Raw genomic sequence first — 26,574 nt, 5'->3', positions numbered from 1 at the left:
ATGAGAGGAAGGAATACTGGCACAGTTATCCAACTCAGGATGTCATTGGAAGAGTTTTTCACACCCAAATAGGATGTAAATTATCACACGAGTGTTACAGCTCATTGTGTGTGTTCTGAGACAGATGCACAATTCTCTGAAATTGAGAAATATACAGTTACATATTCATTCTTATATACATTTGTCTATACAATTCCACTTTAATCAGAAATTAGCACATAATAACATACTATGGGGGTATTGTCAGAGACATATTTGAGTTGGCATCAACGAGGTCCAGGTATAACAACCATTTCTAGGAAAATATGTTTTAAAATGATTGTTACCAAATCTAAATGGTGTTGCTTCTAGAGTACAAAAGTAATTAACATACTGGAGAGCACAGAAGGTGATTTATTATGAATCTAGTGGAGGAACCTTTTTGCTGTACCAATAATCCTGTGCAAATAAGTAGAAATTAAAGTTAAATTTTGTTTTCCTACGGTTTTTTTCTTTTTAAAGGCTAATGCTAAATATCACCAGGAAAAATGCAATTCAAATAATTCAACCTCCTTCCATAATTTCTTGATATTTGCCAGTTTTAAAAAATAAGGTAAAGACATGTTGCTTGTTATGGGGTGTTGGCATGTTTGGGTTAAGTGTTCTGAAAAGCGATGAGCGAATTATTTAGCTAGGCATGGATTCACTGCAAAATTACTCACTTCCCCATCTGCAAACTTTTTCGCGAAACTGCGGCAAAAATCCACTGCAAAAAATTTTGCTTTGGCCAAGTCTAATGCATTTAGAGTGAGAGTAAAAAACTTCCAGTTTTTCCCCATAGAAAACTGATAAACTGTGACACAAGTTTTTATGAATTGAATTGCATCTCAAATCTCGTCCATGAATTTTCACGTGATAAACCCTTTTCTCATTGAATTGAATTGGGCCAATGAGTATAGATTACAGTTGAAGAAAATAGGGGTGGTACAAATATGAATGTTGTACTGAGATAATAAAGTGATTAAGAGAAATAGATTTTGTAGTTCCCTGGAAGAAAATGTGCAGTGGTTATATATTCCAGGCAAAATTCTAGAACATTGTAACTCTTTTATTTTGTGGTATTATCGTTAAGCGCTCTATTTTATTTATTTATTGTTTCTCAATTATACATTGTTTTTATGTTTTGCACCTTGTGAGGGGGGGGGCTTAGGTGGAACAGAATTTCTATATGTAAAAAGTATATACATAGTTGTATTGACAATAAAGTTTTTTGAATCAGGAATCTTGAGTATTTAGACCATAGACCATTTGGTAGCTTGTATGTTATGAGGATAGTAAGAATAATTACGTTTTAATTATAGTAGTTTGGAATTTCAAATAATCTTGTTGCGTAAATAATTATTAATGTTCTCAAAAGAGCTAAAATTGGAGAATGAATTATAAGCTCAGATTAGATTTGGTATGGAATAGATTACAATATGTGATAATTATGTAAAAATGCAACCACTTTAAGGGGCACATTTACTATGGGACGAATATCGAGGGTTAATTAACCCTCGATATTCGACCATCGAAGTTAAATCCTTTGACTTCGAATATCGAAGTCGAAGGATGTACCGCAATTCGTTTGATCGAACGATCTAAGGAAAATTGTTAAATCGAACGATTAAATACTTCGAATCGAACAATTCAAAGGATTTTAATTCATCGATCAAACGATTTTCCTTCGATCATAAATTGCTCGGAAAACCTATGGGGACCTTCCCCATAAGCTAACATTGGTGCTCGGTAGGTTTTAGGTGGCGAAGTAGGGGGTTGAAGTTTTTTTTAAAAAGAGAGTACTTCAACTATCGAATGGTCGAATAGTCGAATGATTTTTAGTTCAAATCGTTTGATTCGAAGTCAAAGTTGTAGTCGAAGGAGCCAATTCGATGGTCGACGTAGCCAAAAAAAACCTTCGAAATTCGAAGTTTTTTTCCTTCTAATCCTTCACTCGAGCTAAGTAAATGTGCCCCTTAGTGTTTTTTGTTATTCCTTCCCATGATCATCAACCTTGAAATAAATAATTTATTGAAATCAAGAGATATATTCTTTTGTGAGCTAAAAGGTGGATGGTAAGTCATAGGAAACTTGTGATTTTTTTATCAGAGGGGCAAAGTATGCTTATCTATAGCTGGTTTTATATAGTTGAAATACATTTTTACATACAATGGTATCTCTGTAAAGGCAAATCTTTAAGTGAAAGTGACATTATTTGGTTGTTGATTAGATATGAAGAGAGATTATTCTGGTCCTAATGAAAACAGTTGGTAAAGTCACTATAAGTTTAAGACAACCTATGACGAATTCACTTCAACTTCCCATCAACAGGAATATAAACCAACTGTCAGTCAACTAATAACAACAACAGAACAAAAGGGATACACGCAAAATATATACAATAAAATACAAAACAATACAAAGAGCATACAACAAATAAAACAAAGAAAAAACTACAATTGAATCTCTTCATATTTTATATGTGTGCTCATCTTGAACTCCTCCTCATACAGTATTTCTGCCACCTGGTGGGTATTTAAATCACTCACCTGGTAAAAATGATCATTAATGCCAGTGTTGTTAATATGGAAAACATTGATAGGCAGGTAAATGTTAAAAACCATACAGCCAAACATTTCTAATTATCCTCTTCATGTCTCATGACAACCAGTTTACCTTCTAGTCTAAGATGATTTGCTCAAGGTTGGCAAAAGTGTTGTTCTATGACATGGTATGACGTGAGCAGGAGACACCCTTGCATGAACATGACATCAAACTCTATGATCCTTGACTGTTGATTGAATTACATTCATCTCGTATTTTGGGATACAATTATAGGATCTATTCCTGGGAAACCTGTAATCTAAAAAAGCTTTGAAAAATGCCATATTTGCCAAAGGGCTTAATTTTAATCATCCGGCCGTCCGATAGTTCGAGAATGGTTTCTTAAAGTAGATGAGATGATACATCCATTTGAAGAACTATCACCTATCAGCTGTTAGTTCAGAACAATCCACAAAGTATAGGTATAGGATCCCTTATTTGGAAACCCGATATCCAGAAAGCTCCGAATTATGGAATGGCTGTCTTCCATAGACTCCATTTTATCCAAATAATCCAAATTTTTAAAAATGATTTCCTTTTTCTCTGTAATAATAAAAAAGTAGCTTGTACTTGATCCCAACTAAGATATATTTAATCCTTATTGGAAGCAAATCCAGCATATTGGGTTTATTTAATGTTGAAATGAATTTCTAGTAGACTTATGAAGACCCAAATTATGGAAAGATCCGTTATCCGGAAAACCCCGGGTCCCGAGTAGTCTGGATAACAGGTCCCATACCTGTACTAGTTAACCTGGCTGAGATGGCTTCTGTTAATGGATCCTGATATGTATAAATATATTATTGGTAGAATCACCAATTCCTCACCCTTCCACAGCTACAGATGTACTTTATCCCCACCTGCTCTTTCTCCCAACCCCCTTAACCTATCCATTCTATATACTCCATCATTTCCCCTGGTTATCATCTTCTTATACTTTGTTTCTCGGAATCAAGGACAAAAAGATATTAGTCTTCCCCACTTACAAGTGTATTATAAAGTTATAACTCACCATAGATGCTCTCTCTTCTTTTGCTCCCTGACGCTACAGAAAGTTAAAGAGAGAGAGAGAGATGGAAAGAAATTGCTTTTAATGGTGTATGAATGGGAAAGGGGTACAGTATACACCTATCTTGCAATATACTCATAAAAGCTAAATTAAGCAAGAATTATGGTGGCCAGACATGGGCTGATATAAGCTGAGTGGATTCCAAGAATAAAGGAGATCCTTTCTGAATTGTTCCCCACACCCAATGATCTTCATGTGACAAGAGGAAAGAGAGAAGATTGAAACACAGATGAAGAAAACCTGAGGACAATACATTTCCCTTTCATGTAGGGTTAACAGTTTATTTGAAGTGAATAATTCCTGCCTTTTTGAATTTTACTCCTTTTCCTGCAATTACGGTTTTTGTATTGAGTTGTGTTTACCTGCACCAAATGTTATTTTGAAAGTTTAATAGACCCTACCCATTTACAGGTTGAGCACGAATCACTTACCTTTGTTGAACCAGAAACACTACTATATATTTTGTAGTGCCCTAAATGTTCAATAAAAATAGTATTTTGAATGTTCGCCAGTAATTTATATTTTGAGCCACTTACAATATGGCTACCCTCGGATGTGTAATTATTATTGGCTAATTGTCTTTATCTGTTCTATTTTGACTTTAGACAAACCCATCTTTATGCATTTAGATGAAGATCGACACTGCTATTAGAAGTATTATTCCCAGAAGCAGATAAGAGTTCCTGTAAACAAAAAGGGGGTTATATCCGAATGCCATAAACTCGAACAATTTGAGGTTTTTTACTATAAAATCAGAATTTTTTGTGAAAAAAAACCTCAAATTTTTCGTGATTTATTATACCCCGAGGATGGAAAACTTCTGAATCCAAAAATCCGGCATATCAGACCTGCCGAGGTTGTATATAAGCCAAAGAGAAGTCCCAAAGATATCTTGATCTGTGCTAGGTTTCGTGCAAAAATCCAACCAATCCAAAAATCTGTAAAAATTTGATTTTTTTGTAGGCGGAAAATCCCAAAAATTGGGCGATTTTTTCGAGTTTTTTTCAGAACTGGAATTTTTTTTGGGGAAAGTATTGAAAAATAAGGGGAAATAACCCATGCGGTATATTTCAGAAAATAATGAGATAAATTCGTATTTTGATAAATAACCCCTAAATGTGCCATGGAAGTATTTCCATTCACATTAAGGGGCTGATTCACTAAGGGTCGAATATCGAGGGTTAATTAACCCTCTATATTTGACTGGGAAATGAAATCCTTCGACTTTGAATATCGAAGTCGAAGGATTTAGCGCAAATAGTGCGATCGAAGGATTATTCCTTCGATCGAACGATTAAATCCTTCGAATCGAACGAATCGAAGGATTTAAATCCAACGATCGAAGGAATATCCTTCGATCAAAAAAAGTTAGCCAAGCCTATGGGGACCTTCCCCATAGGCTAACATTGACTTCGGTAGCTTTTAGATGGCGAACTAGGGGGTCGAAGTTTTTTTTAAAGAGACAGTACTTCGACTATCGAATGGTCAAATAGTCGAACGATTTTTAGTTCGAATCCTTCGATTCGAAGTCGTAGTCGTAGTCGAAGGTAGAAGTAGCCCATTCGATGGTCGAAGTAGCCCAAAAAAAACTTCGAAATTCAAAGTTTTTTACCTTCGAATCCTTCACTCGAAGTTAGCGAATCGGCCCCTAAGTGAAAGTGACATTATTTGGTTGTTGATTAGATATGAAGAGAGATTATTCTGGTCCAAATGAAAACAGTTGGTAAAGTCACTATAGGTTCAAGACAACCTGTGACAAAGTCACTTCAACTTCACATCAACAGGAATATAAAGCAACTGTCAGTCAACTAATAACGACAGAACAAAACGGATACACGCAAAATATATACAATAAAATACAAAACAATACAAAGAGCATACACCAAATAAAACAAAGAAAAAACAACAGTTGAATGTCTTTATATTTTATATGTGTGCTCATCTTGAACTCCTCCTGATACAGTATTTCTGCCACCTGGTGGGTAGGGATGTAGCGAACTGTTCGCCGGCGAACTAGTTTGCGCGAACTTCTACTGTTCGCGTCCGCCGCAAGTTCGCGAACGTCGCGCGACGTTCGCCAATAGGCGTTTGCGTCAAAATCGTTCGACCATTCGACCATTCGATCGCTAAAATCGAACGATTTTCGTTCGAATCGAACGATCAAAGCCATTGGATTGAATGAAATCATTCGATTGAATGGCTTCGAACGTTCGATTCGAACGAAAATCGTTCGATCGAACGATTAAAATCCTTCGATCGTTCGAATCGAACGATTTTCGGATGTTCGAAGTTCGCGAACTGTTCGCATTTTTTGCCGGTGTTCGCGAACGGCGTTCGCGAACACATACTCGGCAGTTCGCTACATCCCTACTGGTGGGTATTTAAATCACTCACCTGGTAAAAATGATCATTAATGCCAGTGTTGTTAATATGGAAAACATTGATAGGCAGGTAAATGTTAAAAACCATACAACCAAACATTTCTAATTATCCTCTTCATGTCTCATGACAGCCAGTTTACCTTCTAGTCTAAGATGATTTGCTCCAGGTTGGCAAAAGTGTTGTTCTATGACATCATGCATGACGTGAGCAGGAGACACCCTTGCATGAACATGACATCAAACTCTATGATCCTTGACTGTTGATTGAATAACATTCATCTCATATTTTGGGATACAATTATAGGATCTATTCCTGGGAAACCTGTAATCTAAAAAAGCTTTGAAAAATGCCATATTTGCCAAAGGGCTTAATTTTAATCATCCGACCTTCCAATAGTTCAAGATTGGTTTCTTAAAGTAGATGAGATGATACATCCATTTGAAGAACTATCAGCTGTTAGTTCAGAACAATCCACAAAGTACTAGTTAACCTGGCTGAGATGGCTTCTGTTAATGGATCCTGATATATATAGTGAATAAAGTACCCCCTCTTGTAAAATATAAGGATATTATAAGTTACCGAGGAGTTTCATGACCATATAAAAACACGAGGCCAAAGGCCGAGTGTTTTTATACAGGTCATGGAACTCCGAGGTAACTTCTAATATCCTCATATTTTACAACTGGGGGTACTTTACTTATTATAATACACAAATTTCAGTGAGTCATGTGACAGAAATGACATCAGAACTCACCTTTTATAAGGATATAATTTACAGGATATTCATGGCTTTTGTGTATTATATAAATATATTATTGGCAGAATCACCAATTCCTCACCCTTCCACAGCTACAGATGTACTTTATCCCCACCTGCTCTTTCTCCCAACCCCCTTAACCTATCCATTCTATATTCACCATCATTTCCCCTGGTTATCATCTTCTTATACTTTGTTTCTCGGAATCAAGGACAAAAAGATATTAGTCTTCCCCACTTACAAGTGTATTATAAAGTTATAACTCACCATAGATGCTCTCTCTTCTTTTGCTCAATGACGCTACAGAAAGTTAAAGAGAGAGAGAGATGGAAAGAAATTGCTTTTAATGGTGTATGAATGGGAAAGGGGTACAGTATACACCTATCTTGCAATATACTCATAAAAGCTAAATTAAGCAAGAATTATGGTGGCCAGACATGGGCTGATATAAGCTGAGTGGATTCCAAGAATAAAGGAGATCCTTTCTGAATTGTTCCCCACACCCAATGATCTTCATGTGACAAGAGGAAAGAGAGAAGATTGAAACACAGATGAAGAAAACCTGAGGACAATACATTTCCCTTTCATGTAGGGTTAACAGTTTATTTGAAGTGAATAATTCCTGCCTTTTTGAATTTTACTCCTTTTCCTGCAATTACGGTTTTTGTATTGAGTTGTGTTTACCTGCACCAAATGTAATTTTGAAAGTTTAATAGACCCTACCCATTTACAGGTTGAGCACGAATCACTTACCTTTGTTGAACCAAAAACACTACTATATATTTTGTAGTGCCCTAAATGTTCAATAAAAATAATATTTAGAATGTTCGCCAGTAATTTATATTTTGAGCCACTTACAATATGGCTACCCTCGGATGTGTAATTATTATTGGCTAATTGTCTTTATCTGTTCTATTTTGACTTTAGACAAACCCATCTTTATGCATTTAGATAAAGATCGACACTGCCATTAGAAGTATTATTCCCAGAAGCAGATAAGAGTTCCTGTAAACAAAAAGGGGGTTATATCCGAATGCCAAAAACTCGAACAATTTGAGTTTTTTTACTATAAAATCAGATTTTTTTGTGAAAAAAAAACCCTCAAATTTTTCGTGATTTATTATACCCCGAGGATGGAAAACTTCTGAATCCAAAAATCCGGCATATCAGACCTGCTGAGGTTGTATATAAGTCAAAGAGAAGTCCCAAAGATATCCTGATCTGCGCTGGGTTTCGTGCAAAAATCTGTAAAAATTTGTTTTTTAGATGGAAAATACCAAAAATTTGTACGATTCTAATTTTCAGACGATTTTTTCAAGTTTTTTTCAGAATTGGAATTTTTTTTGGGAAAAGTATTGAAAAATAAGGGGAAATAACCCATGCGGTATATTTCATAAAATAATGAGATCAATTCGGATCTCCCCTAAATGTGCCATGGAAAGTATTTCCATTCACATTAAATATAGGATTATTTTATATATTTTTTAACTTTCTATTCTTCTCTTAGCTCTGTTATCTCTAGCCTCAGGTCTGGCTGTGGCCATGTTTTTTGGTTAGTTCCTTAACTTCATTATGTTTAGTACTGTTAAACTCTATGCCCCCTTTCAAAATTGTGCCGTAAATCTGCACCGAGGGGTAAGTAAAAAGTTAGGGGCATTTGCCAGGAGTAGCAGCCAGGCTGTGGGGAGGAGGGAGGGGAGTCTATGAAGGATAGGGGGGGTAAGGTTTTTTTTAATAAAGGGTTTACTACTCCTTTAAGGTGCATTTGGAAAAGAATGTGTTGTGAATGTGAATGTGTAGTGAATATAATTCTGTATGGACACATATGTAATAAGAGATGCAAAGTTTGCTACATCGCTAATCACCTATGGCTGCCAATCAGCAGGTAGCATTTACTCAACTTTTTAAAAGTAAACTTCTTATTGGTTGCTATGGGTTACTATACCTAGGCAAACTTACCTAGTAGCAATTTATCTTGACCCTGGAAAGACCTGTAGGAGCACTAAGGGGTGCAAGGTGCACTTTGCACCATTGCCTGTACATAATAAATGACCCCTTGTTTCTTTTATTACATAAGAGCCTGTTGAAACATATTTGAATGCAAATACCTTTAAAGAATAGCAAAACATTTGAGTCTGTCTTATCATGACTGCACTTGTTGCTGTGTCCTTTAATGAGCCCTATAAAATCTAACACAACATCCTTTCCATCATCCTACAAGTATCCTACCAGTATGCACCCTAATCATTCATTATGGACAGATTTATAAAAGGTCAAGTTGTTTTTTTCCCTAAAAAAAAATTGAGTTTTCGAGAGTATTTTTTGGTAAAAAATAAAATTTTCAGGTAAAAAAATACTAACATTTTTCAGGTGTTTATTAAAAAACTCGAGTTTTTGAAATTTATTATATCCCGAAGCTGGAAATACCTCGAATACCAACATACTCCAGCTAATCTGTCAAGATAATGTAGAAGTCAATGGCACAGGTCCCTTGAACCATTTGGGGATGTTGTTAACCTTCATGATTTTCTGGCTTTTTTCTGTGGTTTGTGCTTCAAAACACAATCAATTCCAGCAATTCAAGTTTTTTTTTCCTGCAGAAAACTCAATCAATTTGAGCAATTTTTTTCACCAATAACTTAAATGGGTGGTCACCTTTGAGTAAACTTTTTGTATGTAATAGAATGGCCAATTCTAAGCAACTTTCCCATTGGTTTTTATTATTATTCCACCCCCCCCCCCCAATTTTTATAAATAAGCAAACATTTAAATTGTGAGTTGATTCGAGGTATAAAAACCTCACATACTAAACCTTTAAGAAATACACAGCACCATGTTCCCTGCGTATAATTCTCTATTGCATGTAAAGCCCCCGTCGAAATATGGTTACATCTAAACTAGGTGATGCGTTGCATTGGTGCAATAACCCATTGCCAACAAAATCATTTTGTTTTGCTTAATGTACTGCAAGTCAGAAAATGAAAGCAAATATTTAAAGGAACAGTAACACCAAAATAATTGTGTTTTAAAATATGACAATATAATGTACTTTTGTCCTGCACTGGTAAAACTGGTGTGTTTGCTTTTAAAAAACTATTATAGTTTATATAAACAAGCTGCTGTGCAGCTATGGGGACAGCCATTCAAACACAGGTTTCACAATCGATCACAGATAAGTTCTGAAGAATCCCATTGTTTACTGCAGAACGTATCTTTCATCTATTAAGTATCCTGTGCCTTTTCTCCTTTTTCAGCTTTGAATGGCTGCCCCCATTCTATTATCTACTATTGTAGAGTTTCTGCAGCAAACACAGCAATTTTACCAGTGCAGGAGAATCAGCATATTACATCTTCATTACTTATACACACTTTAATTTTTTTGGTGTTACTGTTGCTTTAATAGGTTGATATGGGTTACTGCTCTGAACTTTAGCACCTATATACTGTATGTAAAGGCGTGCCTTTGTCTCATTGCTCTGGAAATCCCCTCGTATGTATTACATTAGGAAAATTAAACTGAACAACATCCTACTCATGCACCTGAAGGGTTTCCCATGTACTCTACTTTAACATCTTTCACTTTCTTGTCAGTTGTTGATAATTGCAAGGCCCCGATGGAAGTATTTTTTGCATGACAAACCAAAAACTTCCTCCTCTCACACTTTTCTCCTTCTATGTACTCGCAGATATAATAAATTGCCATGAAAGTGCTGTCATATCCTCTCGTTTTTAATGTTTTGCTAGAATGTTTTGCTATAACGTTATTTGCTTGTCTCCAAAAATAAAAATGACAAAAAAATTGTTTTAGGAAATACATTATGTTCCCATCAAAACAAATTCATAGGGTTTGTTGTGGAAATGAGCTCTGCCTGTGCTTTTAATTAAAAAAAATCAATATTTTCTCTGTTGGTAATATAAAGAACAATGGAATATTGTTTTGTTTTAATATACACACATATATATGTGTGTATACATATATATATAATGCTCAGCTGGCATTCGGGACACTGCTCTTTCATGGTTTACATCTTATCTGTCTGACCGTTCCTTTAAAGTTTCCTTCTCTAACTCTACTTCTACTACTTTCCCACTCTCTGTTGGAGTTCCTCAAGGCTCTGTTCTTGGCCCCCTGCTGTTCTCACTCTATACAACTTCACTAGGGAAACTTATTCAGTCATTTGGACTTCAGTATCACCTTTATGCTGATGACACCCAACTCTACTTGTCTACTCCTGATCTTTCTAATTCTGTCCTTTCCCAAGTCACAGACTGTCTCTCTGCTGTCTCCTCCTGGATGTCACAGCGCCACCTGAAACTGAACCTTTCTAAAACAGAACTCATTATATTTCCTCCAAGATCTTCCCCTGTCCCTCAGATATCACTCACCGTAAACAACACCACCTTTCATTCCACCACACAGGCACGCTGCCTAGGAGTCATCTTAGACTCTCATCTGTCTTTTTCACCACACATTCAAACACTTGCAAAATCTTGCCGTATTCAACTGCGCAACATTGCTCGACGCTATCTCAGCTCAGAATCAACTAAAACACTGATTCAGTCTCTTATCATCTCCCGCCTTGATTACTGCAACTTACTCCTCACAGGTATTCCAACAAGTCGCCATTCACAACTCCAATCTGTTCTAAACGCGGCCGCTAGACTCATTCATCTAGCTCGCCGCTCAACATCAGCTGCTCCCATATGTATGTCCCTTCACTGGCTCCCAATCTCTTCTAGAATCAAATTCAAATTACTTACACTCACATTCAAGGCCCTTAATAATGAAACCCCTCCCTATATTTCATCTCTAATCTCCAAATACACTCCTTCACGAAACCTTCGCTCTGCTTCTGATCTTCGCCTCACTTCTCCTCTGGTCACTTCTGCCCATTCTCGTCTACAAGACTTCTCTCGGGCTTCTGCTTTTCTCTGGAACTCTCTGCCACAAGCTGTCAGACTTTCTCCTTCTTTCCAAACTTTCAAGCGCTCCTTAAAGACCCATCTGTTTAAAGAGGCTTATTCCATGTACCTTAATTAATCATTGCTGTATCAAAAATGACAAAGTGTTTATACAATCCTAATGTCTCAATTGTACCCTAACCTTTTAGTTTGTAAACCCTATTGTACTCTGTAATCCTTGTCTGTTATCCACCATTTATTCCCTGTTTGCTATAACTGCAGTAAAGCACTGCGTATCTTGACAGCGCTATATAAATAAATGATGATGATGATGATGATATATATTGTACAGTACTCCAAATTTTCTATTTTTTCTCTACATCTCTTCCAGTAGCAAAAACAAATATTTTTATCCTGCGGGTGACACCCACAGAAGAAGGGGACCCCCATGGCCACTGGGTCTGCTTCCTCTGCAGTTATGCCACTTATCTCTGTATCTACTGCTCAATTTGCCTTGTTGATCTTACCTTTCTGGTATTTTCTCAGAGGAAGACTATATTTCTTGTACAGCAGAACCGTTGTATATATGATGAGTACAGTTCCTGCAAATGACCCGCTGATGATTCCTACCGTTGAGGCAACACAGTAAGATTCTGGAAGAATAAATATTCATAATGAGGTTAATTCGTCAAAATAGATTCTTTTATGTTTTCATTTGTGAAAAAATGTCACAATGCAATACTCATACAACAAGCACACTCAGGGGCCTCGCAGCAGCCATTGACTTTATTGTCTCCATTATTACCATTCTAGCTGTTACTCACATCTCTCCCTCCAAACATCCCAAAGCTATAAGGGCCCTGAACGGCTGTTCCTTAGCCAGGAAAGTTAGTGCCATCATGTCCTTAAAGAGTCCTACAAAAACATTAAAGTATGTAGGACAAGTCCAAGGCAGTATTTTAACTGCAATTCGTTTTTATTGAGAATGTGGTTCACACACAACATGTTTCAGGCAGGGCCCTTTATCAAGTGTGATAAAGGACCCTGCCCGAAAACATGTTGTGTGTAAACCAAATCCTCAATAAAAACTGATTGCAGTTAAAATACTGCCATGGACTCGTCCTACATACCCTAACTTTATTGGATGACCGTTTTTGGTATATCAGCACAGTATATCCAGTGGGATGAGCTGAAACAGTAATTGGTGAGCTACAGTTCAACATAACCTTTTTGGAAATATCCTTAAAGAGTCCTATCACCTGGATAATGTGCAACTATGGCATCAAATACGGGGAAGAGAATTAGCCATTCTACCCCCCACCCCAGGTAGACCCCCCCTCCCTCCTCCCCCCAGGCTAACTACCTCCACCCCCCCGGGGAGATGCCCAATACTCCATACTTACCCCTCACCGCAGATTCTTCCAGCGAAGTTCCACGCATCCATCTTCTGCGTCCTCGGTAAACTGACCGCGAGATTGGCAATTTCCATGTAATTCCGCACATGCACAGTTGCACAACCCGGTAAACTGCTCCAACTGCGCATGCGCAGAAATAACGATCTCGCAGTCAGCTTACCGAGGACGCAGAAGATGGACGCGTGGAATATCGTCGGAAAACTCTGCGTCGAGGGGTAAGTATGGAGTATGGGGCATCTCCCCAGGGGGTAGTTAGCCTGGAGGGAGGAGGGAGGGGGGTCTACCTGGGGTGGGGGGTACGGATTTTTTTATCCACAGGTTGATTTCTCCTTTAAGGGGCCACAGCTTCAGACCTAACAGTACAAGTCAGCTTTAACTTCTGTTAAATGACCTTCATCAAAAGAAACCATAACACTAACTATACATATTGTTGTAATGTAATATCACACATTTAACACTTACCTTATTCATTCAGACTACTTTCTTCTGCCTCCTGGCACAGACACTTTCTCAACCACCTGATCTCTCTCCCTCACAGAGGTGATTACTGTTATGCCAAAATGACAATGGACCCACCTGTTCCTCTCCCAAAGCCGATATTCTTCAGTATAGTCAGGACCACAGACTGGACAACCCGAAACCAATCAGCATTAGTCACACATACCCCAATTTTAAGAGGAGCCACTGCAGTGAATTCAGTGCTCTTGCAGTGACTACACATTCTCATCATCTAATGTAATTCAGTGTGGAGTATACGGTGCATCAAAGTACCACGGTCCTGAGGTAAATTAAAGATTATATTGTGGACCCTGCAGCCCGCTTACCCAAGAACATTGCACCCTTTGCTTTTCCTCCTCCTAGAATTATTCACTGGATTCCTTTTTCTCAGACTCTTAAAACTTGGATACCCCCCCCATCACTTGTATCTGTAATTCTGGGCATTAGGACTTACCAATTATAGCCACATGTACAGAAATGGTAGCCGAGCGCCTCGTCACTGAGTTATACACCTCACATATATACACCAACTGCTCCTGTGATTTGTCCTGTAGGACACTAATAGTGTCATGTGGAATAACAGTCCCGTTGATTCTCCAGAGGTAGGTGGGTGCAGGCACAGAGTCAGCAACACATTGTAATGATGGGCGGTCTGATCCAGTGTTGACATGAAGTAAACTTTTAACATTCTCAGGTCCATCTGCAGCAGAGATAAAAAAAATATACACCTACTCACTGTACAGAAGCCACAGATACTGCATGTTATCTGCTCAACATCTGCAGTGTGTTCAAATCACAGATAACTGAGCAGGGCCGGATTTACATAGTGGTTGCCCCTAAACCCACTGCGTTTCGTCGCCCCTGTCCCCTCCCCTTTATTCGTGCAAATTTTCATCATCAGTACCGGAGCAATAAGGGTTGGTCCACAGGAAATTCAAAAAATGATTGTATCTCCAGCGCATCCCCAGTATTTTTGAACCAATGAATCTTTTTGTGTCCTATGTTTTCCAAACGGCTCATTGAAAGCACTAACAATGTTTACTTTTCACTAGTCAATTCAGCCCAAAACCAATTATTATCTGAAGTCTTTTGCATTATATTCCGGTTTTCATTACACCACTATAATCTGGTGGAAATGCTCTTCCTCCTATCGCTAAAGCCTTTTCACCCTTTTCTATTCTCGCGCCTTATTGCACAGTTGTTTTAAAGGCATTTACAGCGATGTGTATTTCAATAACTAGAAGACTTTCACATAATCTCATGTTTGTACAAAATACAATGATTCAAAATATATCACCTATTTGTCTTATGCCTATTTATGACATTTTCATTCATGTTTATTTTTTGGAAATAAGTGTGTATTACACAATAGTACTGCATCACTAGTTTTTTTTTTACCCTTACCCTACGCCTGATGCAAGTTGACTTGGAAAGTGCCTCACATCAACCTCTATTCAGCTGTGGATAACACTATAATCTTCAACCTCGCATCTCAATATATTTAATATGCTTAATTTATATCAGTTATGTCATTGGTCTCTCTTACAGCCATGCCTCAGCCAAGGTGCTTCTAGATCGGTACGTGTAAGGTTTGAGGGATGTTTTTAGTTACTTTATTAATTATAAGAAACACTTTGTTACTCACAACTGACAGTCAGTGTGAAGATGTCACTCATATTTCCACTGATAGGATTTTCAGCTTCACATTGATATTGCCCAGCATCCCAGCGATTAATCCTGTGGAAGGTCACAGTCCTGTTGTCTGGAGACAAATCTACTCCAGTAGGGAGGCCATTACCATCCTTTCTCCATAGGATTCTCTCTGCATGAGCAGTTATACATGTGAGGGTCAGAGTCTTGTTTATAAGTAACTGGGAGCTGGATGAACTGATCACAGGTTTAGTGACAGGTTCTGTGGATTAAGGAAAACATATGTGGTTACAAGAATATACACAACAGAAGTTTCCTTGCACTACAAGTGTTATTAGCTTTAGCATGGTATACACTTTTGAATTTTGCACTTCCCATATTTTATATTTATTATATAGCTATCCCTAATATGTACTGTAGTTGTACCCATATAATGTGCTGTATAGATTTCTGTATTAATTACTGTATTGCTATCCAGTGGTGGTGTGTGTATGTGTGTTGGAATTTTTCTGGCCTACATGGTGGAGGGCAAAATATGTCAGTCAGTACTGATCTCTCCCCTTTTAAACCACACCCACTTTATGTCACACCCCCATTACCAAAAGAAGTTTTAAGACCATATCCACATTAATGGTGGTGAACAAACAAAAAACCAAATGGTTGATGCTCACTGCAGGGATATCACATATCACTCATATGTGAAAAATGTCATATTAAAACATTCCCCCCCCATCCAGCACATGATCAAACACCTTAGAGGCCCCTAACAACAATTTCCAAATACTAATGCTCATGCCCCCACAGATAACGTATGGCACACAGACAGGCAGAGTAGGGCAGGCAGAGCAGGGCACACACAGGGAGCAAAGGACAGGCAGAGTATGGCACAAACAGGGAGCATAGGACAGGCAGAGTATGACACACACAGGGAGCATAGGACAGGCAGAGTATGGCACACACAGGCAGAGTATGGCACACACAGGGAGCATAGGACAGGCAGAGTATGGCACACACAGGGAGCATAGGACAGACAGAGTATGACACACACAGGGAGCATAGGACAGGCAGAGTATGGCACACACAGGCAGAGTATGGCACACACAGGGAGCATAGGACAGGCAGAGTATGGCACACACAGGGAGCATAGGACAGGCAGAGTATGGCACACACAAGGAGCATTGGACAGGCAGAGTATGGAACACACAGAGCACATTGGGCAGGCAGAATACAGCAGTTCATACAGTGCTGGTGCCCCTTCAGCCGTTTGTATGAGGCGTGAACAGGTGAACAATGTGGGCACTTTCAGTCTGGGTCTAAATTGTGAACAATACAGGGTACAGTTAATCTCAGTACTGATACCTTTTAAAACTTACACAAGGTAAGCAGTCACAGCAGGGAGCCTTTCATGTGGGGGTCACATAAGGAGGGGGTCACAGGCCACCAGTTGGATATTACTGCCTTACACTCAGGAGGTCATAAAAAACTCACACTGTGTCCTGCGCTAATGGTGACACCCCTATGGCATTCTTAAGGGTAGAGCAGTGACCACTTACCTGATGTCTGGAAAACTCTAATAAATAGTCAATAACTGCCGATGCAGTCTTTGGAGGAGCCATTTCCGTGTGTAACTGTGAGCCTTAGCCCTCGGCATGCTGAATGGAAATGCTAGTCCGTGCAAATAAAGGTATCTCTCCTGAGATTGGTGGCAGCAAGTTTTATATAAGTTTTGTGGGTGTTGGTTGGTGTTTGGGGGGCTGTTGCGCTAGTCAAATCTTTTGTGCAAGGTGTGAGTAAGTGACCCCTGATAGCCACACTTAGGGGCCGATTCACTAACTTCGAGTGAAGGATTCGAAGTAAAAAAACTTCGAATTTCGAGTCGTTTTTTGTGCTCCTCGACTATTGAATTGGCGTAAATTCGCCTGAGTAGAAGGATTCGAATAGAACTATTCGCCATTCGATAGTCAAAGTACTGGATCGAGCGCAAAAATGCTGTGACTATTCGCCCATTCGATAGTCGAAGTACTGTCTCTTTTAAAAATACTTCGCCACCTAAAACCTACCGAGCACCAATGTTAGTCTATGGGGACCTTTCCCATAGGCTTTCTAAGTAATTTCTGATCGAAGGAAAATCGTTCGATCGATGGATTAAAATCCTTCGAATCGCTCGATTCAAAGGATTTAATCGTTGAACGATTTTTCCTTTGATATTCGAAGTCGAAGGATTTAACTTCGATGGTTGAATATTGAGGGTTAATTAACCCTCGATATTTGACCCATAGTAAATGTGCCCCTACGTGTGTTATATAATGGCCAATTCTAAGCAACTTTTCGATTGCTCTTCATTATTTATTTTTGATAGTTTTTTTTGTTATTTGCCTTTTTCTGCTTCTAACTCTTCCCAGCGGGTACTTTGCAGGTACTTTGCCACCTAAAACCTACCGAATTGCTTTAAAAGCCTATGGGAAAGTCCCATAGGCTTGTTTTCCAAGTTTTTGATCGAATAAAAAGGCATTCAATCGATTGAAAATCCTTTGAGCGAATATTCGATCGAGCACCTATTCGTCTGGCGAATATTCGCCAATTCGACTATTCGCCAGCGCGAAAATTGGCCCAAATTGCCTATTCGATTCTATTCCCCAGTCGAATTTCGAGGGATTTAACCCCTCGAAATTCGACCCTTGATGAATTTGCCCCTAATTTAAAGTCATGTGCAGCTGGAAGTTCCATAATCCGTAACTCACAGAAATTAGGTTCTTCCCCCCTTCGAAGGCAAATAAGGATTGATGGTTATGTAAATGTTTGCTATACAAACAGATCTGTTACAAGTCTATAATGTTATACACGTTAAATAATGTTACAGTTGATAAAATGTTAACTGCGGTCTTCTTCTTCAAAACCAGCGTCTCTGATTGTCTTTATTGGGGGGAAGGAATTGGTTTAGTGGTTGTTGGTTAAGTAAGGGAGGGGAAGAGTTATAGTTTTGACACTCATCATGTAGCTGCTGCCAGAGCTTAGAAAGCTCACTGGTCGTGAGATATGAGTGAGAAAACACAGAGACAGTCAGAATAGCTTCCAGGGTGCAGTTAACCAACTTTCCAGCAGTGGAGACAGGTATAAAGGGACTGGAGAGAGCTCTCTTTGATACGTATGCTTCAAATCAAAAATAAGGATACACATATTAGTGCATAAAGAGCGTGGCCTGCAGGGAAGTAAGGGGAATATGCTCAGCAGTTTATAGAAAGAAAGTGAGCAGAAGGTTTCAGGAGCTGCCCCACATTGTCACAGATCTCAGGGACGCAGCCACCAGAGTGGTTATCATGATGGGACTGTGGGGAGAAAGCTTTGGGTGTTCTGTGCATTGTTTAGCCTCTAAATCCAAGTTACCTTTCTATATCTAAATTCATTTACAACCCTATTTGCGAAGCCAGTACATGAACTGTATTTTCCACGACTAATAAAATCATCTACTCGCTAAAAATATGCCATACAGATGTCAGCTTTGTTGAGGCAAATAAAAAAGTAACCACTGGATAGATCGACGCTAAGTTTCTGCTCTTTTTCACAGGGCCAATCCCCGGGCCATGAAAGAGAACAGCAAGCAGGATGTGGTATTAACCGAAAAACAAGTTGCTAACAATGTAGATGACCTTATTTGGACCACATATAAGCAATTATAGGAAATATACAGCTCATAGACCTAATTTAGATGTTAAGATTATCTGTTTTTGTTCTAAAGACAAGCAAAACGTTTTTTGTTTTGTTTTTAAGACGAGCAAATTGCAGGCTAGTAGTTTATTTCATATTATTGTCTAGAAGTTTGTATTCAACAAAGCCTGTGTCCCCCCTCCCTATCAATCAGCCATTACATGAAAAACATTTCTTATTTTCATCTGTAGTCAGGACCCCTCCGTGCTCCATCCACTCTCATTATTAGTTTTCCTCCTTCATCGCTGTAACAATAGCCATAACCCAACTTTAAAATCAACATGTTGGTCTTAGGGAAAGAGTTAGGACAGAGGCAGACGCTGCTACTGGGGAAGATTAGTCGTCCATCAACAAATCGCATCTTCTTCAGGCAAATAATCTCCCCTAAATGCCTTCCCGCTGGCTAGAATGTATATCGCTGGCGGGATGGCACTCAGATCGATTTGGCTTTCCGAAGTCGCCCGAAGTTTCCTCGTGGGGCAACTTCGGGCGACTTTGGAAAAAGAAATGTTCCGAGTGCCATTCCACCGGCGATTTACATTCTAGCCGGCGGGAAGGCACTAAGACCAAAATTCGTGAATTCGCCAGCGTATCGCAATTTTGTTAATTCGCTGATTCACTAATGGACGCTGGCGTAAATTCGCTAGTGTAAATTCACACCCTTATGCCTGGTGAATTTGCGCAACGGACGTAACTACTCAAATTCACTAAAGTGCGCATTTTTCTGAGCGCTACCTTTTACGCCAGACTTCCTTCGCCACCTCAGACCAGGCGAATCGCAATAGAGTAGATAGGGATTGCTGGCAAAAAAGTTAAAACATTTTGTAAGTCCCAAAAAACGCTGGTGTTTTTTCTTTTTTTATGGATGATAGGCTGAAAAATATCGATTTTTTTTTGGGGTCTACCCTCCTTCCCCCCAACATTTCCTAACTCATGGCAACTTAACTATACAATGGGCACATGTGTAGGGCAAAATAAAAATTGTATTTGCTGTTTTGAAGGTTTCCAAGGCTTGTGTAGTGATACTACATATACCTCTATTGTAACTTCAATTTGGTGCCATATGCAAATTAAGCATTGGTAGCGTAACTTCGCTTTGCTTTGCGAATTAACGCTAGTGCAACTTCGCAACCTTGCGCTTCCCCTGAGCGCAACTTCGGATTTAAGTGAATTTGCGTAGCGCTGGCGAAATTACGCCTGGTTAGTGGTTTTTCTGAGTTTTCGGGTGAGTTTTAGATTCAAATTTTCGGACGATTTTCATGATTTTATTTTTTTTTAAATTACCTGAACTGGAATTTTTTGGGAAAATGTATTAATAAATAATGGGAAATAACCTGTGCGGATTTGGTCGGAGTATATTTTAGAAAATAATGGAATAAATTCGGATTTGGATAAATATTCCCTTTAGTGTCTGTAAGATGCTCAGATCCCTGTTCATGGCCACTTGGAAATCAATTCAGTCTGCAGTATTCAATTATGTTGAATACCAATCACACATACCATATATATGTTTTATTTAGCAAACAATAGATGATGCTTCAGTGTAATGTACTATGCATTTCCAAATGATTTATCATTAGCAACTGTAGTAATGATCTTTTTTGAACATGTTATTAATTTCAAGGAGTGAATGAGCTTGGTATGTGACTGATACATATGTTTACACAGTATACTCTATATACAGTATAAAACTGGATTAGCTAAACCAAGACAGGGCAAAGATTATTATTAATCAATAATTACTCACCATAAACTGTCAGGAGAACTGTATGTTGTTCTGTATGCTCAGCAGTCTGTATAAACACTGTGTAATTCCCCTGGTCTGTAGGAACGAGGCCTGAGATCTGCAATGAGCCATTTGGGAACTGACTGGCCCTAGAGAAATACTGACGCCCATGTGTCACTGAATTTAGAGATGGAATAACATTGAATATTTGGTTATTAGTATCTACACTTGAACCTTTATACCATGCGAATACTCGTATTGTGCCAGTGACTCCAGTGACACTCAGGGTAACAGACTGATTAACCACCGGATACTGAGGGATCAGCTGAACCCCAATTCCATGGGCTGAATCCATCCAAACACTGAGGCAAACTGAAAGAGACAATAAAGCAAGATCAGTAGAGCAGAGGAATGAATAGATTAGGAGGCAGAAGGATAAGCGCAATTCTCTATAGAAAGAGGTGAAAACCATGTCATGCACAAATACAAACAGGAAAGGCTGTCCTCTAATTTGTCCCATCTTGAGAATTTCACTCTCTTTTTCCCTTTGTGGTAGGTGATATTTCAGAGAATACTGGCAGCAGAATTTTTAAAGTTCTCTATCCCCAAACCTTAAAGGAGAAGGAAAGGTTAAAATTAAGTAAGCCTTATCAGAAAGGTCCATCTAAATATACCAGTAAACCCCCAAAGTAATGTTGCTCTGAGTCCCCGTCAAAAGAAACACTGCATTTCTTTCCTCCTATTGTGTACTCATGGGCTTCTGTATCAGACTTCCTGTTTTCAGCTTAAACCTCATTGACCTGGGCAAGAGCATGCTCAGTTTGCTCCTCTTCCTCCTCCCCTCCCTTCTCTACTGTAATCTGAGCCCAGAGCAGGGAGATACTCAGGCAGGAAGTGATGTCACACCACATTAATACTGCAGCTGCTATCCTAAACAAACAGAGAGTTTCTAGATCTTTTTACTCAGGTATGGTAAAACATTCTACAGAATAAATATAGCATTCTAGCTTGCACTATTGCAGCTAATCTATTGGCAATAAAATGCCTCCGTAGCTTTCCTTCTCCTTTAAGAATATCAAAAGACTTGCTTATGTGTTTGGTAAGTCAGAAGTATTATGGGCCCAACCAGGGTCGGACTGGGGAGCCGAGGCCACCGGGACTGCTGTCCAGGGCCCCCCACTACTCCGACGCACCTCTTAGCGTGCATGAAGGCCTAAATGCGCGAATGCCACCACACACATGCCCTCACTGCGCCGCTCTGCGCGCACATGCTGACGGCGCTGAGCGGCACCATTTTTGTTTTTTTGTAGAAAGGGGTCTTCGGGAGAAGGGGTTTGGCCCGACGGGGGCCCATGAGGGTTGGGGCCTACCGGGTTTTTTCCAGGTGTCCCCCCGGCCCAGTCCGACACTGGGCCCAGCTATATTCTTGGTCTGCCCATCAGGCGGACAGACTGCAGTATCAATGATTAGATCATTATCTCTTTCTGTTTTCCTCTTGGTCCCTCTTAGGGCTCTTACACACGGGCGTTTTTTTGTGCACTCCCCTGCTTTGCTCTTTCTTCTGCTTAGCCGCAGGGGAGCACAGGAGTAGACACACTCAATTATTGTGAAAGGGGCTGTACTCACACAGACGCATGTAAGTGCCAAACGCAGGTAAAATGCAACATGCTGTGTCCCATATGTCTGTGTGAGTACAGCCCCTTTCACAATAATCGAGTGCGTCTACTCCTGCGCTCCCCTGCGGCTGAACAGAAGAAAGCGCAACGCCCGTGTGTAAGAGCCCTTATACTCCATTTAACTCTCTCCCAGTGCACAGTTCATTTTCAGAGGATCATATATGATGTACACTACAAAATTACAAAATAAAGAGTGGATTTTACAGTTCCAGATGTTGCCCATGGAAATCTTATACAGCAAATACTGTATCTGTTGGGAGCTGGAGGGGTGAGGGAAAGTAAAAAACAATAATTACAGCAACATTATATAGTTTTCCTGTTCTAAGACTGCATATGATAACTCATGCTTATGTGATGCCAGATGCTTCATTTCTTGGAAGAATGTATAAATGTATATGCCCCAAAAATGCAATTCATTTAGAAATCATCATGTTTCCCAAGTTCAACAATATCAAAGATATATCCGTTTATAGAATTCCGGACTTGCATAGATCAAAAATCCACAGTCGAGAATACTGAATTTTAAAAGCACCAAACCAGAAATAGTTAACATTAAGTTGATCCCAGAAAAACATATTTGTTTTGAAAGTGCACATTAAGGCAGATTTGAAAATGGTAAATATCTGTATACTCCAGAGTACCAAACTGAAACTTTTTAAGATGTTTTATGACATTTTTTTTCCCTTTCTTTTTCAAACGTTTATTAATATTCATAAACAAGTCAGTAATAGGACAATACATGAACAATATTCCAAATAAAAGAAAAGTCAGTTAGAACAAAGTGACAAATGTTATTCATTACAGAAGAACAAATATAGAGCAATTTAATTTGAACAGATCTTAAAGGGCCTCAATAGAAACATGAGTAATAGAAAGTAGTAATAATAATACATTTGTAGCATTATAGAGTATTTGTTTTAGATGGGGACCGTGACCCCCTGGGAAGAGTTAGAAGCAGAAAAAGGCAAATAACTAAAAAAACTATCAAAAATAAATAATGAAGAGCAATCGAAAAATTGCTTAGAATTGGCCATTCTATAACACACGTAGGGGCACATTTACTATGGGTCGAATATCGAGGGCTAATTAACCCTCGATATTCGACCATCGAAGTTAAATCCTTCGACTTCGAATATCGAAGTCGAAGGATTTACCGCATTTCATTCGATCGAAGGAAAAATCGTTCGATCGAACGATTAAATCCTTTGAATCGAGCGATTCGAAGGATTTTAATCCATCGATCGAACGATTTTCCTTCGATCAGAAATTACTTAGAAAGCCTATGGGAAAGGTCCCCATAGACTAACATTGGTGCTCGGTAGGTTTTAAGTGGCGAAGTAAGTGGTCAAAGTTTTTTTTAAAGAGACAGTACTTTGACTATTGAATGGTCGAACGATTTTTATTTCGAATCGTTCGATTTGAAGTCGAAGTCGTAGTCGAAGTAGCCAATTCGATGGTCGAAGTAGCCAAAAAAATACTTTGAAATTCAAAGTATTTTTCACTTTAATCCTCACTCGAGCTAAGTAAATGTGCCCCTAAAAGTTAACTTAAAAGTGAACCACCCCTTTAAGACTGAAAAGCAATTAAAAAAAAAACTTCAAAATTTCCTGTATCAGAGCACAAGGGGTTCACTGAAAGAATTAAAATTAAAGGCACTCAGAAATGAATGATAAAAGTAAAATCAGATTCCTGGAACTAATTTTTTTTTAATCCCATGTACAGTCTTCCTTTGAAAATCCTTTATTAACAAAAGCATCCTTCTTGGGCCTGTCAAATAAATCTACATACAAAGGGGGGTTATTTACTAAACTCTGAATTCATCTGGTCAGGCTTTTTGGGTTAAAACTCAATTTTTTTAAGATTTATGAAAGCTCTATGCTGCAAAAAGCCCAAATTCTAAAATCCTTCATCTCAGACCTGCTGAGGTTGTGTATAAGTCAATGGCAGAGGTCCCTATCCTATTTGGAAGTTTCTGTGGTCTGTACGGGAATTAGCCTGAAAATCTGACCATTTCAGACTTTTCAGGCAAAAATCATAAAAAAATGCAGGCTTTTCAGGAACAAGCCCAAAAAAATTGAGCGATTTGGGTTTTTGCTTGTTTTATCTAGTTTTTACCCGAACCGATTAAATTTAGCTTGTTTTAATAAGAAATAATGTAAAATCGGGTATGGGAATTTGGTTGTGGTTTTTATATTTACATAATGAAAAGCAATAATTCCAGCAGCACTCCGATATGTGAATCAATGATTATTTATTCATGCCATTAGCAGAGCGACGTTTCGGGCTATTCCAGCCGGGTTGGAATAGCCCGAAACGTCGCTCTGCTAATGGCATGAATAAATAATTACAGTGGAGTTTTTCCTTGGGCAGAGAGGAACACAGCTGTGCACCCGACGCTGCAAAAGGCGATCTAGTGTAAGTGTGGCACCTTATTGATTTGATTTGACCATATATTTACATAATGAGATACATTAAAATTTTAGTAAATAACCCCTTTAGACCAAAGAGTCAGACAATAGAAAAGGCTGTTGGATGCAGTGGTGGAACTACCGGGGGAGCAGGGGGTGCGAGCGGGCCAGGGCCCGGACCCCCCAGCAGTCCGTTAGCCGCTGAAAATGCGGCCAAATGCGGCCGTACGGAGGAGGGCGGGGCCCGGCTGCGCCTCAGGCACCAGGGCCCGCCCCCCTCTAGGATTGCTACTGTTTTTCATTCTTGAAATTATAGCAAAAAGATATAAAAAAACTCACTTGGCTGAAAGAAGAAATACTTTCCCTTAATGCAGGGACATCTGTCTTATGACATTTCATAAAATCCCCACAGAGCTTTTACTTACAGCATCTAATATGCTTTATATCTTTAAATACAATGATAAAACAACATACATATAAATTGTAGGAGTCTTCTGAACAGTTAGGGCAAAGGATTATCAGAGTATGTGGCGTGCCGAGACCTCAAAATGGAAACAGTGCACCCAAAACATAAGTAATTAAGATGAATACAGCAAGCGAAATATCCACCAATACAAAAATAATTGCATGCTGAGGCCAGTGGTCAAAATCCCAGTTTTGATTCAATTTCTGTGCAATGAACATTTTACAGGCGCAACGACACAATTAACAGCTACGGACAACACACCATGGATTAAAATAAGTAAAAATTCTAAAAATGCAATTAAATCACTAGAGTAAAATTGAAAAAAGACTTCTGCATTTTTATGGCAAAAAAAACTGTGAAAAAGTAAATATATAGTGAATAAAGTACCCCCTTTTGTAAAATATAAGGATATTATAAGTTACCGAGGAGTTTCAAGACCATATAAAAACACGAGGCCGAAGGCCGAGTGTTTTTATACAGGTCATGGAACTCCGAGGTAACTTCTAATATCCTCATATTTTACAACTGGGGGTACTTTATTTATTATAATACACAAATTTCAATGAGTCATGTGACAGAAATAACGTCAGAACTCACCGTTTATAACTGATGACATCAGAACTCACCGTTTATAAGGATATAATTTACATGATATTCATGGCTTTTGTGTATTATATGTATATGTGTGTGGAAAATTGTGTTTTGTGTGTGTAATATATGCAACAGCTGTGCATTGCTGCATTCCATAGTTCTGCTGAACTAAGCAGAGAATATAAGAAATTACATAACCCTTAGACTGGAGATCCATGAGATGTATTTAGGTACATGGCATCAGACATTGTTATAGTAATCAAACTATATAATGACTCAATGTGCTTATATTTTGTAAAAGAAGGCACATTATTTCATATTTATTGTTACAGCCTGTAGGAGATGAATCACCAGAGCCACCGTACCTGTGAGCAGATATCCTCTCATGCAAAGGGCCCGGGCTGCTGTTGCTTTCTCTCCAGCCATCGTCTCTCTCTCTCTCTCTCTCTCTAACAGGAAGTCTGTTTTTTTATATATATATATTCTGTATATATATGCAACAGCATTCGGCAACCAAGTTCTGGGCTGCTGGCTTTTTTTCCCAAGCATCCTCTTGCACAAAACAGTGTTGATAGGAGGTTGTGTGAAACCCTTGAACCACTGAATTGAATGTGGTTTCACACAAGCCAAAGGCAGGAAGAACCATCATCATTGTGCAAGAGGGAAGTTTGGTTATACAGCAGATGTAACTTTAATAAAATACTGAA

At 38.8% G+C, this 26,574-nt stretch overlaps 1 protein-coding gene across 1 annotated transcript; it reads right to left on the bottom strand.

Moving 5' to 3' along the window:
• Nucleotides 1-3,354: 3,354 nt before the first annotated feature.
• psg3.L (pregnancy specific beta-1-glycoprotein 3 L homeolog) lies at nucleotides 3,355-26,326 on the bottom strand. Its single transcript, XM_041569580.1, has 7 exons — nucleotides 26,233-26,326; nucleotides 20,748-21,098; nucleotides 15,291-15,557; nucleotides 14,100-14,345; nucleotides 12,260-12,385; nucleotides 7,098-7,130; nucleotides 3,355-3,667 (listed from the first exon to the last, which is right to left on the bottom strand). The coding sequence occupies exons 1-7, from the start codon at nucleotides 26,291-26,293 to the stop codon at nucleotides 3,624-3,626; spliced, it is 1,128 nt and encodes a 375-aa protein (XP_041425514.1). The 5' UTR covers nucleotides 26,294-26,326; the 3' UTR covers nucleotides 3,355-3,623.
• Between the last annotated feature and the right edge of the window lie 248 nt (nucleotides 26,327-26,574).

Source organism: Xenopus laevis, chromosome 7L, assembly GCF_017654675.1.
Source record: "Xenopus laevis strain J_2021 chromosome 7L, Xenopus_laevis_v10.1, whole genome shotgun sequence".
NCBI classification, from domain to species: domain Eukaryota; kingdom Metazoa; phylum Chordata; class Amphibia; order Anura; family Pipidae; genus Xenopus; species Xenopus laevis.
The sequence above is the reverse complement of the archived record's forward strand: the minus strand, read 5'-3'. Positions and strand labels throughout refer to the sequence as shown.